The sequence below is a fragment of the Pantherophis guttatus genome, chromosome 5, assembly GCF_059756535.1.
Source record: "Pantherophis guttatus breed Tessera chromosome 5, ASM5975653v1, whole genome shotgun sequence".
NCBI classification, from domain to species: Eukaryota; Metazoa; Chordata; class Lepidosauria; order Squamata; family Colubridae; genus Pantherophis; species Pantherophis guttatus.
Genome location: NC_142067.1, coordinates 22,754,336 through 22,769,257, shown reverse-complemented (window position 1 = coordinate 22,769,257; position 14,922 = coordinate 22,754,336). Strand labels below are relative to the sequence as shown.

Sequence of the window (14,922 nt, the reverse complement as noted above, 5' to 3'; positions counted from 1 at the left end):
GGTTGTGGTTCTCAGCATTGGGGAAAGTTAAATTGAAACAATGTATGACAATATACTGTTACCTTTTATTTTACAACTCTTCATATAATACCACTTTCAAGCAGGCAGCCACTGCTACAGTAGTGCTTAAAAGTTTGTGAACCCTTTTGAAACCTTTCTCCACGAGTCCTAAAACTAAATAAATTAGGCCAATTAAAGTAATTAGTCAAAAAGTTTATACTTGTTAATTTATTTATTAAGGAAAAAGATCCAAAGTTACTTATTTGTGAATGGCAAAAGTACATTTATCCAACACACGTACTCATTTAAGGACTTGCCTGAAGAATTGTTGGAAGAAGCGAAAAAAGATGTTAATCATTTCTTTCACTTTCTCTAGAGATCTCAGTTCAGATCTTTGGAACGTGTGGGACAATATATTTTCCCCTTAGTTACTGCTCAGAGTCGTTACTGCTGATTTTCTGCCCTTTGTTACTGTCCGCTATTCTCAACATCAGCTTCGAGCTTAATGATTCGATATAGGACACACTAAAATCTAAATTAACCTATCACATTTTCCACTGCTGAGTTTTGGGAGCCCAATTAGATGGTTAGCTTCATAGTACAGTACTGATAGTCCTTCGTTAATGACTGTTCTATTTAATGACTGTTCAACCTTACTATAGCACTGAAAAAAATAAGTTTACAACTGATCCTTTAACTTATGACCATCGTAGCTTTCACACAATCATATATTCACCATTTGGGTGTATTGCAACCAGTGCACATTTATGATGGTTGCAATATCTCCATTCATAACCAACATCCAACAAGCAAAATTAATGGAGAAGCCAACAGTAAGTCACAAGTTGTGATCACATAATGTTGTGCTTAATGACTGCAGATAATTCACTTAATGACCAGTGATTGGTAGTTTATTGTTATTCATATAAATCAAATTACAGTTTCCAAAGGTAGTTAATTGCTTATTAAAGGTAGATTAATTATTAACAGCTACTTGAATTTTCTAAGTAAGCATCCAGATACTAAAGAAAATTTCTGGATAAAAAAAGAGAATTCAGTTTTAAGATACACCAAGTTTTGCAAAAAAAAAAGAAAAGAAAAGAAAAAAACTAGGGTTGGGAGGAGAAGAATCATATATATATATCAGTGGCTAAATATTGACAATAAATGGGGAGATCATCAAGGAATGGAATAGAAAGAAAAAGCCTAAGAAGTAGGATACCATGTTTGGACTGCAAAAAATATATAAATGTAGAATGTTATGTGAGAATGGGAGACAAACTTCTGATTTGCAGATTTCATTTTTAATTCCTATTTAAACAGTAAACATTCATTTACTATCAGCATAAGTCTGTATTGGCACTCCCGACATGATAGAATATTATTCTGACCTTTTGATTGCGATTACGAGGACTGGTTTTGCTGGGAAAGATATATGTGAAGTTTATTGGAACACTCCAGATTAACAAACTCTAATTTTTCAGAATTAGATGCTGAAAAAGTAATTTAGGCTCCAAATCAAAATTGATTGAGAACTCAGGAAAATGTGCAAAGGAGTTGTGTTTAATATAATTATCCTTTTGGTTCTTACTGTATTACTGTAAAGGTATTTATCTGGCAAAATTACATTGTCAATAGGATTTTGGTTCATCATATTCAGTTTCTAAAATTATTGTAGAATAGAATATTACACTTTAAAAAATATGTTGATAATGTTCTTTTCTATGGTTTAGGGTCTGTTTGGTGTACCAGAACTTAATTGTCCAGAAGGATTTCAAGAAGCTCAAAAAAACTCATTGCAAGAAGCAGAACGACTGGTCCAAAAAGCATGCGTTACACCTCCTGGGAAAGAGATTGTGATGGTTTTTGATCAGCTCTCTGATGCTTTATGTAGAGTAGCAGATCTGGTAAGACAGTATTACATCTTTGAAATTGTGTTTTGTTAATCCATTGATACTGGTGTATTTCTAGGTTAATTTGAATTCTGAAACTTTCTGAAATGTAACATGAAATAATTAATTATAAATTAATGTACTAAACCTATACTTCTATGGAAGGTTTCATTCATTTTTTCCCCTATGTAATCAAATCCCCTCAATGTAGATTTTACACAGTGGTCATTCACGTCTGTTTTTAGTCCAGTTTTGTTCATCACCCATCTCTCTATTCTTGATCATCCTGATTTACCACACATAGTCCTCAAATATCCCACTCTCACTGTATTTACTTACTTTAAACATACTTTTGTTTCTCTTGACATATCTTCCATACACTAGAGCAGGGGTGTCAAATTTGCGTCGTCACGGCGTCATCATGTGACATATCGTGACTTTTATCATTTTCGCTAAACTGGACGTGGGTGTGGCTAGTGCATGACGCATCCGGCCCACAGGCCGTGAGTTTGATACCCCTGCAGTAGAGCAATCAGCAGACTGCTCTTCTACACAGTCTGAAACATTTGTTCTTTGTAGCATGCTGTTTATTCTCTGCTATCTTTTTATCAACATTACCAAGGAGACATAATATGTCCTTCTCTTCATTCCTTCTTAGTTCTGAATCATTCGGGGGGGGGGGTTCCTAGCATTTCCCCACAAGTGCAAGGTTCATATTTTTGGGGTGAGTAGGTATCAACCAAGTAACAAGAAATGACTGATTGAGGAGTTGTCTGAATCTGATATTATGGGCTGAGAGAGTGACTGGCCCAAAGTTACCTTTCATGCCTAAAGGGGGATTAGAAGTCTAACCTGGTGCTTTAATCACTACACCAAACTGGCTCTCAAAATAGAAGTCTCTGCTCCAGAGGTACTGCTGGATAATTCTTTAAGCATTCCATATTTCTCATGCAAGCCTTACTTCTATTATATAACTCCTTTTTTCTTTACCATGGACCCGTGATGGCGAACCTATGGCACACGTGCCTGAAGTGGCACACAGAGCCATGTCGTCTGGCACGCGTGGCATCGCCCGTTCCTCTTTCGGGTTGATTGTCACGTGCACATGCGTTCCAAAAACCCAGAAGAGTAGCTGGCTGAAACAGGAAGTTCAGTAGCTGAAATCGGAAGTTCATTTTTGGGGGGGCGCATGTGCCCCAGGCAGCTCCTCTTCAGGGTTGTGGCCCAGACACACGTGTGCGCTCCCTTTTCGGCACTCGGTGCTGAAAACGTTCACCATCACTACCATAGACCAGTGGCACCCAAACCTTTGGGCACCAGGGACTAGTTCTGTGGAAAGAAGTTTTCCTGCGGACTGGAGTGGATGTGGTTTTGCGTGCTGCCAGCATCCTGTGGATGGGGCTTCACTTGTTTGCATGGCCCGGTTTCTGGCATGCTGTGGCCCAGTGCCAGTCCACGGACCGGGGGTTGGGGACTCCTGCTTTAGACTTTCTCAATATACAAGTATTTTTTTTTTTGTCATATTTATACATTTCTGAATGATCTGATGGATTAGAGCAAAAATCTGATGTTCTCAGATTCAAAAAAGTAATATGACAGCTTTCAAATTTTGCACATTAGCTTTTTTACCCTTCCAGTAAAAATTGAAAAGATAGAAAAGACCTTCCAGGCATTCTTAAATTAATTTCCATGTAATTTTTGCCTTCATCTTGCTACGTTTCCCTTTATACTAGGTAAGAATAATGATGTTCTTCCAGGCTTGAGACACAAATGTACACATCACATTGCTATTCTATAAGCAGACCATATCTATATTTTAACATTTAACCTTGGACTGCAAGGCGATCAAACCAATCAGTCCTAGAGGAGATCAACCCTGACTGCTCTTTAGAAGGCCAGATCCTGAAGATGAAACTGAAATACTTTGGTCACTTAATGAGAAGGAAGGAGTCACTGGAGAAGAGCCTAATGCTGGGACCGATTGAAGGGGATGGCAGAGAATGAGGTGGCTGGATGGAGTCACTGAAGCAGTAGGCGTGATATTAAACGGTCTCTGGGGGGTCCATGGGGTCATGATGGTTAGTTGCAGAGTGGGACACGACTTTGCAACTAACAACAACAATCCCTCTAATTACACCATCTATAGTTTCAGGCTTACCTTTTTTCAGCATTCTCACAGCATTTGTGAATTGTTTTTATAACTTTTTTCTTGGACGCTAACATAGCATTTGTTTAAATTTTACTCTTCTTAAATCATATTTCTACTTTCAGCAAAATTGTTTTGCATATTCTGTGCCTCTTTTAAACTTATCTATTCCTTCACATTATACAGTCACTACCTCTTATCCTCATTTTTAGTAATTCATCTCGTCTATGTATTATTGTTTTATCCCATCATTCCACTTAGAATATTGTTTTAATTCTTTCTATTAGTGTAATGCCAGATACTGTATTTCAAGCAGTTTTCACATTGCTTTCCTTATGTCTATTTCCCATTCCTTTTTGTTGGAAGATTTACATTTACATTTTACATTCCAAGTTTCAGTCTTCCACATGATATGGTTTTCACTGGTGGGCCCATAAATATTGTCCTCTACAACTTTTCCCCCCAGATTTTTTAAATACCGTAATAGATATACTTACATTAGAACTTGTTATCTGTTGCATGTACATGTTGTCAAACAGCCGCTTGACAGTATTTACGGTAGAACATTTACTGGTCTTATATACAATCTTGCCTTGAAACTGTCATGAACAATGAATCTACAAATTTTTTCTTCAACCATGTTACAGAAATATTAAGGAATAATTTTAGTTGTAGCTCTTTGAAAACTCATGTATGTTTATCAACATTTCAAATCATGCAATGTTTATGCAGTTAGCAACTTTTTTTTTAACCAATGTTAATACAATATTTTCTCATCTTTTTGTGCTTTCATATTTTTTTTTACTATAACAGGCTGATTTTGTGAAAATAGCCCACCCTGATCCTGCTTTCAGAGATGCTGCTGAGGAAGCCTGCAGAAGCATTGGTACTATGGTAGAAAAGTATGCTTTATTCAATATTTTAAAATTTGTATCAACCTTCTACAATTATCTTCCAGATGTGTGAACTTCTGCTCCCTACATTTCTAAGCAGCCTGGATATTATTTGAGAATTCTTGGAATTGAAATCTGTGTAGCTGAAAGGTGCTCAGATTGGGGAAACCTGGTTTGTCTAGTTAATCTGTGCTGTAGTGATCAATAACTCAATAGCAGAAAATAGTACCTAACAACATTGGCTGAGTTTATAAAAAATGCTAAGCAAGGTCGAACCTACTTAATATTAGGATGGATAAACTTGTTAGGGAATTGCCAGCTAGATTGCAGGGAGGGGGTCAAGCAAGGATCTAGGTTGGAGCCATTGCGCAGCTACAAATGGCATGTGATTTTCTCTCAAATATAAAGCCTTAATCTGTTCATTTCCCAGGAGAAGGCAAACAGTCTGGTGAGATTTTTATAACATAGGTGATAAACAATAACATTACAGCCATGAGCTGTTCTGATTGCTTGTGCTGTACTGCAGGAAATAGTCTTATACAATTTCTTAATGTGTATAATCATTGATTCAGTAGTGAAATCTAAATTTTTTTACTATCGGTTCTGTGGGCGTGGCTTGGGCATGGTGTGGCTTGGTGGGCGTGGCAGGGGAAGGATTCTGCAAAATGTCCATTCCCTCCCCACTCCAGGGGAAGGATACCGCAAAATCCCCATTCCCTCCCCACTCCTGGGGGAAGGTATTGCAAAAACTCCATTCCCACCCCACTGGAGCCAGCCAGAGGTAGTATTTGCCGGTTCTCTGAACTACTCAAAATTCCCGATACCAGTTCTCTGAACTGCTCAAAATTTCCGCTACCGGTTCTCCAGAACCTGTCAGAACCTGCTGGATTTCACCCCTGGGTTGATTCAAGGTAGAATGTGTGCCTCTATTACTCACTAATCAATAGCAAGGTATTCTAATTTATTCCCATGAAGTAACATCTAGTCTACTAAGAAATAAAATATTTCCAAAGAAAAGCCATGGTGAAATTATAGTTCTTTATAATGGAATTATAAGAGCTAATATATGTTTCTTGAAACTATATTCAGCCATTAAAAAAATGTTGAGTGGTTATAAAGTTGCTTGTCAGATTAATCAGTTCTTATATTGTTCACACACAGTGATTGGCAACAAGTATGATTTGTTTTTTGCAATATGTGAAACAATCCATTATGCCTTAATGTCATACATGAACCAGTTGCATAAAACAAAGGTCTACCTTACCATTACATGTATACTGGTTTACTGAAATCCAGCCCCGGGAGAGAAAGGAAGAAAAGGGGGGGGGGAGTAAAATGGTCTATATCCCTTACATTCTGTGTTCTTGCCCCTGTCTCCCAAAAAGCCATGCTTTTTCCCGCCTTTAAAAAAATGGAAAAATCACAGAAAACACAGGAAGGCAGTAATTGAATAATTGGATGAAAATATCATGCAGATGTTCTGGAAAAAGTGAGTGTATAAAATATGGTAATTCCACATTAACGTCCAAGATTGGAATCACTCTAGGATTATATTTCCTGTTGCCTTGTTTATCATTTTAATAAGTTACTTACATACCTTGGGGAATGCTGGGGAAAAAAAGTATTTGTGATGTAAATTGCTTTTGCTGTCTTCTTTCTACTGGCTATGTCCGTGATAACTTTTTCTGAAGTTGAATAAGTTTATAAAACCTGATAGAAAATACGGAAATTAGTAATACCTAACCGTAAATGTAATACTGACTATATTTTTTTATATTTCTAGATTAAACACAAATGTAGATTTATGTCAAAGTCTGAGAAGATTGTTAATTGATAAAGAGGTTATGGATTCTCTTGACCCTGAAACAAGGTACATTTTAATTTTTACAGTAAGAATTTTCTTGTAATGTTCAAAGTGAATATGCAATACTATATTCCACTAAATCAGCACACATCTTACTGTGGAACATATTGTGAACTTGCTTTACACTATATAATATCTATGAATGCATTATTTATCCCAGTCTTGAAGCATTTTTACTAAACATGCTGGAATCTGATATTTTCAAGTGTTATTATTTGCATTGATACCTCTATTATTTCCATTTTTCTCCTTTAATAGCTGTTCCTTTCTTCAACTGCATCATTTAATGTCCTTTCAAAACCTACTTCTGATTACAAAGAAACATTTGAAAAATTGCCTCTTGTTCATCATATTTGGCATTCTTGATTATTCTGGACTGCTTAAATTATTTTTAGTTTCTACTTTGTCTTAGTTCTGATTCTTTTCTTTTTCTGTATGCTTCTTACCATAGTTGACTAAGACTATACTCAATCTGGATAAAAGTTTGGCCAACAAGACAATGAAATAATGCACATATATGGGCATGTACATACAGATCAAATGAAATAATGTGTTTCGTTTGATCCACGAAGTATGGTTGCCTTTAGTTTTTGGCAGATTTAGTTTCTTTTTAATTGTTTAAAAAAGTAGCTTGTGCTACAGGTTGTAACTGAATAGGATAAAATATGCAGCAGTGATTAATTTAAGGAAGAGCTGATAGATGAAAGGTGTGTGCTTATGTGTGCTTTGAATAATCTCTTCTCTTTTGAATTCAAATTACTTTATTGTCCTATTAACTAAGACGTATAAAGAAGCATATTCCATTATCTAAAAGGTGGATACATATATATGATTATTTGTTTCCAGCATCATCTGTCAGTCAATAAATTACAAATATTATTGTGTTAGTTATCTGGCATCTATTTGCAGTATTTCTCTAGTAATTATAATATTCCTGATAACTAAGGTTCCATGCTAACTTAAAACAAGCAATATTTACTTTCTGTGATGTATTTCTAAATATATAGTCATAAAACTGAAGAGGCATGTCTTAATTTTAAATGAATTTCTATCAAATACAGTAATTAAATAATAGAACAAATTGTACACATCTTTGTTTTTCATATGATACTATGAATAAAGAAACAAGTAGGCTGCAGTATGTAGCTGCTTACCTTTTGTAAGCTTTGTTGAACTGAATAATTTTTGTACAAAATTTCCTTCTTAATATTTGATTTGTAACATATGGTTTATATTATTATTTATTTGACATTATTTTCTGACAATGAAATTTTATTCTTTTAGGCGAGTGGCAGAGCTTTTCATGTTTGATTTTGAGATCAGTGGTATTCATTTGAATGAAGAACAGGTATTTATTATTTACAAAAATTAAACTAGGCAGTCATTTTGATGCCACATATTCCTTAACTAGGTGGCTTGCAATAATTGAAAAAACAGCCAATTAAAAACAAGCATTATGTTGTATACCTTCATACTGCCGTCAATCCTATTTGCAGTGTTTCATATCACTCATCCTTCAGAATAAATTTTAAACTTTAATAGAGTGGGGACAATCTTGACTTTATTTATTGGTTTATTTTATTTATTAAATTTATTTTTTGCCCATCTCACCACAAGTTAACTCTGGATAGGTTACAACATGGGAGGCAAGCAGTTCCAGAGGGACAGTGTTGCCACCAAGAAAATTTTCCTCATTTTTGACCAACTTCTATTGGGTATGCATTTTGCATGGAGTACACGGTCCTGAAAATCATGAGGACCCAAGCCAAAGAGGGCTCTATAGTAATAACCATCCCTCTGAATTAGACCTGATATCAGGGGTGAAATCCAGCAGGTTCCGACAGGTTCTGGAGAACCGATAGCGGAAATTTTGAGCAGTTTGGAGAACCAGTAGCGGAAATTTTGAATAGTTTGGAGAACTGGCAAATACCACCTCTGGCTGGCCCCAGAGTGGGATGGGAATGGAGATTTTGCAATATCCTTCCCCCAGGAGTGGGGAGGGATTGGGGATTTTTCAGTATCCTTCCCCTGGAGTAGGATGGGAATGAAGATTTTGCAGTATCCTTCCCCAGTCACACCCACCAAGCCAAGCCACGCCCACCAAGCCACGCCCACTGAACTGGTAGTAAAAAAAATTGGATTTCTCCACTGCCTGATAACCATTAACAGCTGCCTCAATTCTCACAACACACATGTTACACCTCAATCATTTGCTGGAAACCAGTTGGATCCATAAGTTGTCTAGTGTAGATAAGATAAATATTATGCTTTCTGAACTTGGTTGTTTTCTTGCAGACATTTCATTACGAAACTAGGCAATGTCATCAGTGCTGGAAGGGAATGGGTTTTGAGCTCATTCTATGTACTAGTGGCTTGCCCTCTCAGTGTTGGTGGTTCCTTGATTAGACTATTGTTTACAAACTGGCCATCAACAGGCACGTAGTATTAATTGCCTGTGGAATTTATGGATGCTACTATTTTCAGTTTTTTCTGTAAATATTTTAATATTATGAAATTCATTCAATATATTTCATATTATGAAATGTATGAAAAAATATCTATTTTATGTTTTTTCCTTATTTGCAGCGCAGGAATGCAGTAAATCTTAATGTCAACATTTTGGATTTATGTAATGAATTTCTCCTGGGGTCTCATCTTCCAAACAAGATTGAGAAGCATGTGTTACCAGAACACATTCGCCATAACTTTGCAGTTGAAGGCAGTTTTGCCCAAATCAGTAGTCTCAGTGCAGAAAGTCCAGATGATTTGGTATGTATGCATAAAATGTATTATAGCCCAATATGGTTTGTATAATTGTTTAGCAATACATATGGGTAGCTTTATAAGTGGTCATCTTTACAGTGTACCATTTTAAATGAAGCAAAATAAATCATCCAAGTAGTAGAACCAGGAAGGAAGTATTTTCTGTAACTTGAAGTGAGGCATATTCAGATAACACATGGAGAGCTGCAAATTGTTTTTAAATTTACATCTGCTCTAGTGTATAAAGTGGACGGGGTAGTGAGTTCAATTTTTATGATTAGAAAAGGAAAAAAGGTGCTGCTAATTCTTCATTTTATTATAATATTCTCTACATATTGGGGCACTTGTGGAAGCATCAGTAGTAAATAGAAGAAAATTTCAATTTTCAATCTCCAGAGGTGAAGCCAACAGAAAACATTTAACTACACCATTTCTAATTTAGAAGACTTCTTTTTGTGGGATCCTTGGAGCTCTTTGAGTTTGGTTGTTTTCTTGCAGGCATTTCATTACCAAACTAGGCAATAGTTTTATATACTAGTGGTTTAACACTGTCAGTGTCGGTAGAGTGGTCTTGGTGGTTCCTTGATTAGGCTTTGTTTACCAATCACCCATCAACAGGCACATCGAGATCAACTATATCTACATACCATTCAAAAGAGACAACCTAAAAGCTAAAAAGGAAATAAAAAGACCAAAACGAGCAATCAACATCCAGATGAACAGAGATTAACACCAAGATTAACACCGACAATAATCAAGAAGTAAATAATACGCCAATCAAGGAACTACCAACTCAGACAAATAAGATAATAGTAAGCAACATCCTAATCAAGAACCCAGAGCTCCCAGGTTTCTTCTTACTTTAACAGAGTGTAGTCTGGTGAGCTGGAGGATGCTGAATATGGAGATATGTTGAAGGACAAAGGAAGAAGGAAGGAAAAAGAATCAAGTGTAAACAAAGAAGTCCTGCATTTTCTTTTCCTATCAAAAATTGAGGCCTCTGCCTTGTTTCTGATAGAAAGCAGTCAAAGATGTTTATGTCTGGGACTGCCATCCTTAATAACCAAAGCACCCATTCTATAGTGAGGCAAAGGAGGCAAGAATCAAAATGGCCCTTAGCATGATGCCATTACTTCCCAGATGGGCATGTGATCTGAGAAACTCCATTACGACTAGAAGCACTAGTTTCTAGGGGTATTGTTAATTTACAAGAATGAACTAGAACAGGGGACTTCAACCTTGGCCACTTTAAGACTTGTGGACTTCAACCCCCAGAATTCCTCAGCCTTGCTGGCTAAGGAACTCTGGGAGTTGAAGTCCACAAGTTTTAAAATGACCAAGGTTGGAGACCCCTGAACTAGAATGTACAGGAGAGCCGAATGATAGGTTTCTTTCATCACCTGCCTCCAAGAAAAAGGAGGATATTTCAGAATTTAAGGGACCAAGCAGAGCTTAATCACAGGAACACAACATAATTTATACTGCAGAAGAGGTAATCTCTGTTGTACTTTTTCTGGCATTGGGGTGGGTGCTAAAGAAAAATGGAGTTTGGAGAGCTAGAACCTCAGGCGTAGGGATAAAATAGATTCATTGGGCATTGAAACTTTAGGATACATGCATTAAACTCAATTATGAAAGCCTTCCTACTGGTTCTGAGAATTTGGTTGAGGCTTAATTATACAACACAGCCAGAATCCTCCATCAGAAGTTCTTCAGGTTTGTAAATTGGAACAATAAGTTGCTGTTCAGAGCATTCCATTTCAGGCCTTGTGTTAGATGTGACTGAAGGGAAAATGATTCCTCAGGGGGACAGGAAGCTTAACCTTGTCTTGTAGGAAGAAAAAGGTGGTGTTAACCCTTTCCAGCTCTTTTCTCTTGGCTATATCTTCTGACAATCTGTGAGAGAACAGGCTGACCAGAAAATTGCTAGCACCTGTGCTGTTTGCAGCACCCTTCTCTTTAAGCCTTCTCACAAGTTCACTTATCAGCACGGCAAAGCTGACTATCAAGGCTGTGATACACATGAGGGAAGGAAGGTGTATGTTGGTGGAAGTAAAGCAACCAGAAAGAGATGGGCTTTTTAAAACTACTTGCAAGAGTTGGAGTAGCAGGAGTAGTAGCAGCAGTGGGGAAGAGTGGAGAATAGTGAACAATAATAAGTGAGCTCTTAAGTATGTTGTTTAAGGACTTGTGTTATTAATTCTTTTGGTATCTTGAAGCCACCAAATTAAACTATGCAGTGTTATAATTTAAAACACCCCAGGACATGGCCAAATAGGTACTTTGTAATAAATACAAACAAAAGGAGGAAAAATACAAAATATATACATAAAAATAGTCTTCGTTCGTCATATGGAATAATATTGATCAGTCTTTTCATTCTATAATAAAGGACTAGTTCATTATCACAGAGGGAGAACAGATGGACATTGCACCTGAAATCTGCTAACTGAGGTCAACAAATTGAGTGCATAGTTGTAAACTGTTTATTTTTTGGAGTTCCTCTAATATAGAAGCTTTTTCATACATGCAGATGATAGCTTAACTGTCAGTGTTTTAGTGTTAAATTTATGTTTTTACCGAAATAAAGGGAGACTGGTATAGACCTGTTTCTAGCTATTTAGCTCTCATCAGCTAGCCATACCCTTCTGGGATTCAAACCCAGGCTACTTGCATATTAGTAGATGTATTAACCTCTAAGCCACAAGCTCTCCTTCCTTTGTTGGCTATACCAGGGGAAAGACTTTTTGTCAGGGCAACCTGATCTACATAATTATGGGATGGAAGCAATATGCTCTGTTCCATAATTGGATAGACCAGGTTGCCCTGACAAAAAACACTTATCAGTGATTTACTATCATTTATTTTGGTTTTAATTATGCTTGTGTCTATGTGTATTCATTGCTTTTATTGTTGTTTAATACTAGGTACGTGAAGTCGCCTACAAAGTTTTTTTATACCCGAATGGTCAGCAACTGCAATGTTTAGATGAACTGCTTGCCAGTAGAAATACTCTGGCCCAGTTAGTTGGCTATGATACATTTGCTCATCGAGCTCTTCAGGGAACAATGGCCCAGACCCCAGGTAAATGAATCTTTCCACTGAAAGAGTTAGGAGAGATGAGAGTCAGTGCTGGCTATGCAAGCTACTGCATGGAATTAGGACCAACTTTTTGCTAGCAATATAATGGTTACATTTTGTAATCTTCTAGAAGTTTATGGGATTTTATTTTTTAAAAAATAACTTTTTGCTAAAGTAGATTGCCACCTCGGCATACTATGATCAACACTGTATGTTAATTTGATCTTTTGCAGAAACAGATTCCAAGTAACCAAATGTCAATAAAATCATTAAATAGAAGCACTTTTATTGTTTTATACTTTGTCATTTTTGCACTGGTTATTGATACATATTAAATTTGCTGGTTTTGCGTGTATAGGTTCAGGGAATAGTCCATGTTTTGGTTTAAATACTAATACAGGTAGTCCACGTTTAGCAACCACAATTGGCACTGGCATCTCTGTCCCTAAGCAAAACAGATGCTAATGCCACCTCCTTACTTTCCAGCTCAAAACTGACAAGATTAAACAGTTTCACATTTTTGTTTTTTGTTTGCTTTCTAACTGCTCTCCCACCCTTTGGAATGCTCATCCTGGGATAATTAAGGAATTAATGTTTATATATTACATTCATTGGAGAGAAAGGGATTACAAGAGAATAATCAGACACACAAGGAAAAGACGTATCAAAAGTAATTTACTGAGACCAGCAGCCGTGAACACACATTGCACAAACTGTAATTCTCCCCCTCTCACCTTTCCCAAAATGATCTGTTTGTATAACATACTAGCAACTGCCAGCACATTGCTTTTGTTGCATATTATCTATAGTGTGCCTGCTTCTCATAATTCTTTTCTCTCCAAACTTTCTGCAAGGGACAATAAAAAGAAAAGAAAAACATGTCAAGCAGAGGACATAAACTGACTGTAACTGACTATCATGTGACAGGACTGACACCTTTTCTCCCTAGAAGTCAGGGTTTAAACTTCCTGTTTCATGGAAAAACCCTCTTCCCTTCAGTCATGTCTGATGCTAGGCTAAAAGGCAACAGTACCTTGTAATTTCAAACGATAGCTGAATAAGGTAGTTGGTAAGCAACAACTACCATAACATCTTATATGCAGTATTAAACATCACTATTTATTAAATTTATTTTATTTGTGTCCGTCTCCACAGGGCTCAAAATAACCTTTGTTATCTTCAGAGATTTGGATTTATATACCAATATATTTTCAGTTGTAGTATTGTTTATAGCAATTTTGAGTACTGAAATACTGATTACTAATATATTCAGTCTTTTTCAGTATGATTTTAATTCGGTTTTTAATTATAGGCAGTTTAGTAAATATGTTTATTTTATATAAAGCCTAAAGTTGTGTTGTTATTTCTTAAAAGTTTCTTATATTTCTTTTTTTAGAGACAGTAATGCAGTTTCTAACAAAGCTTTCAGATAAATTATCCAGCCGGTGAGTATTTTTTTTTCAAATTTAATTTTATTAATTAAATAAGCAATTTCGTCTTGTATCAAGGCAAAAATCCTTTTATAATTTTATAGTAATAGGACTTAAAATAGGTTTCTTATTAGTTTCTTTTTCAAATCTTGATTAAAATATTAAACTGTTTTAAAAGGTGTTAAATATAAATGCTTATGGAGCCAGCTTGGTGTAATATTAGCTAGAAATTAGGAGACCTGAGTTCTAGTCCTGCCTTAGGCACAAAGCCAGCTAGATGATATTGAGCCACTCAGGCTCTGTCCTAAGATAATGATAAGACATTTCTGAAATCTTAATTATTTTCTAATAATGGGAAGAAGGAAAGATTCCCATATAATTTCTTAGTATTATATGTTACTGGAACAGTCCTAAGAAATGAAGAAATTGCATTTCTCTCTCACACAACATTTTATTCTGTTTCTGCTTGAGTTATATTTATCTTTATACAAATTAATTACAATTATTTAAAGAAAAGTTAATTATAAAATTGTTTTGTAGCACTCAAAAGGATTTTGAAATGATGGAAGGTATGAAAATGAAACTATATCCTTTCAAAGCAGTAAGTGATGCATTTTTTCTCCTTATAACTAATCTAAGTTGAACCTTAATTTGAAAAATATTTCCAATAATTCCAACAATAAATTGACTTGATATATAACTTTCCTTTTTCTTTTGTATTCATGTCATTTCAACATTTGGTTTCAAGATTATTATTTTTAAGAAATAACATGCTGAAAAATAGATACTACTTTCAACGTAACAAATAAAAACTTAAGATAGAAAATATAATATGATACCTTAAGTTAAACCT

At 35.8% G+C, this 14,922-nt stretch overlaps 1 protein-coding gene across 1 annotated transcript in view; it reads left to right on the top strand.

Annotated features, from left to right (window-relative positions):
* MIPEP (mitochondrial intermediate peptidase) overlaps positions 1–14,922 on the top strand; it is a 60,370-nt gene that overhangs the window by 2,051 nt on the left and 43,397 nt on the right. Inside the window, exons 2-9 of the mRNA XM_034410347.3 lie at positions 1,734–1,907; positions 4,852–4,940; positions 6,715–6,801; positions 8,080–8,143; positions 9,382–9,564; positions 12,486–12,642; positions 14,036–14,084; positions 14,610–14,670. Of these exons, the coding sequence (XP_034266238.2) occupies positions 1,734–1,907; positions 4,852–4,940; positions 6,715–6,801; positions 8,080–8,143; positions 9,382–9,564; positions 12,486–12,642; positions 14,036–14,084; positions 14,610–14,670 (864 nt within the window). The remainder of the gene's footprint in view (positions 1–1,733; positions 1,908–4,851; positions 4,941–6,714; positions 6,802–8,079; positions 8,144–9,381; positions 9,565–12,485; positions 12,643–14,035; positions 14,085–14,609; positions 14,671–14,922) is intronic.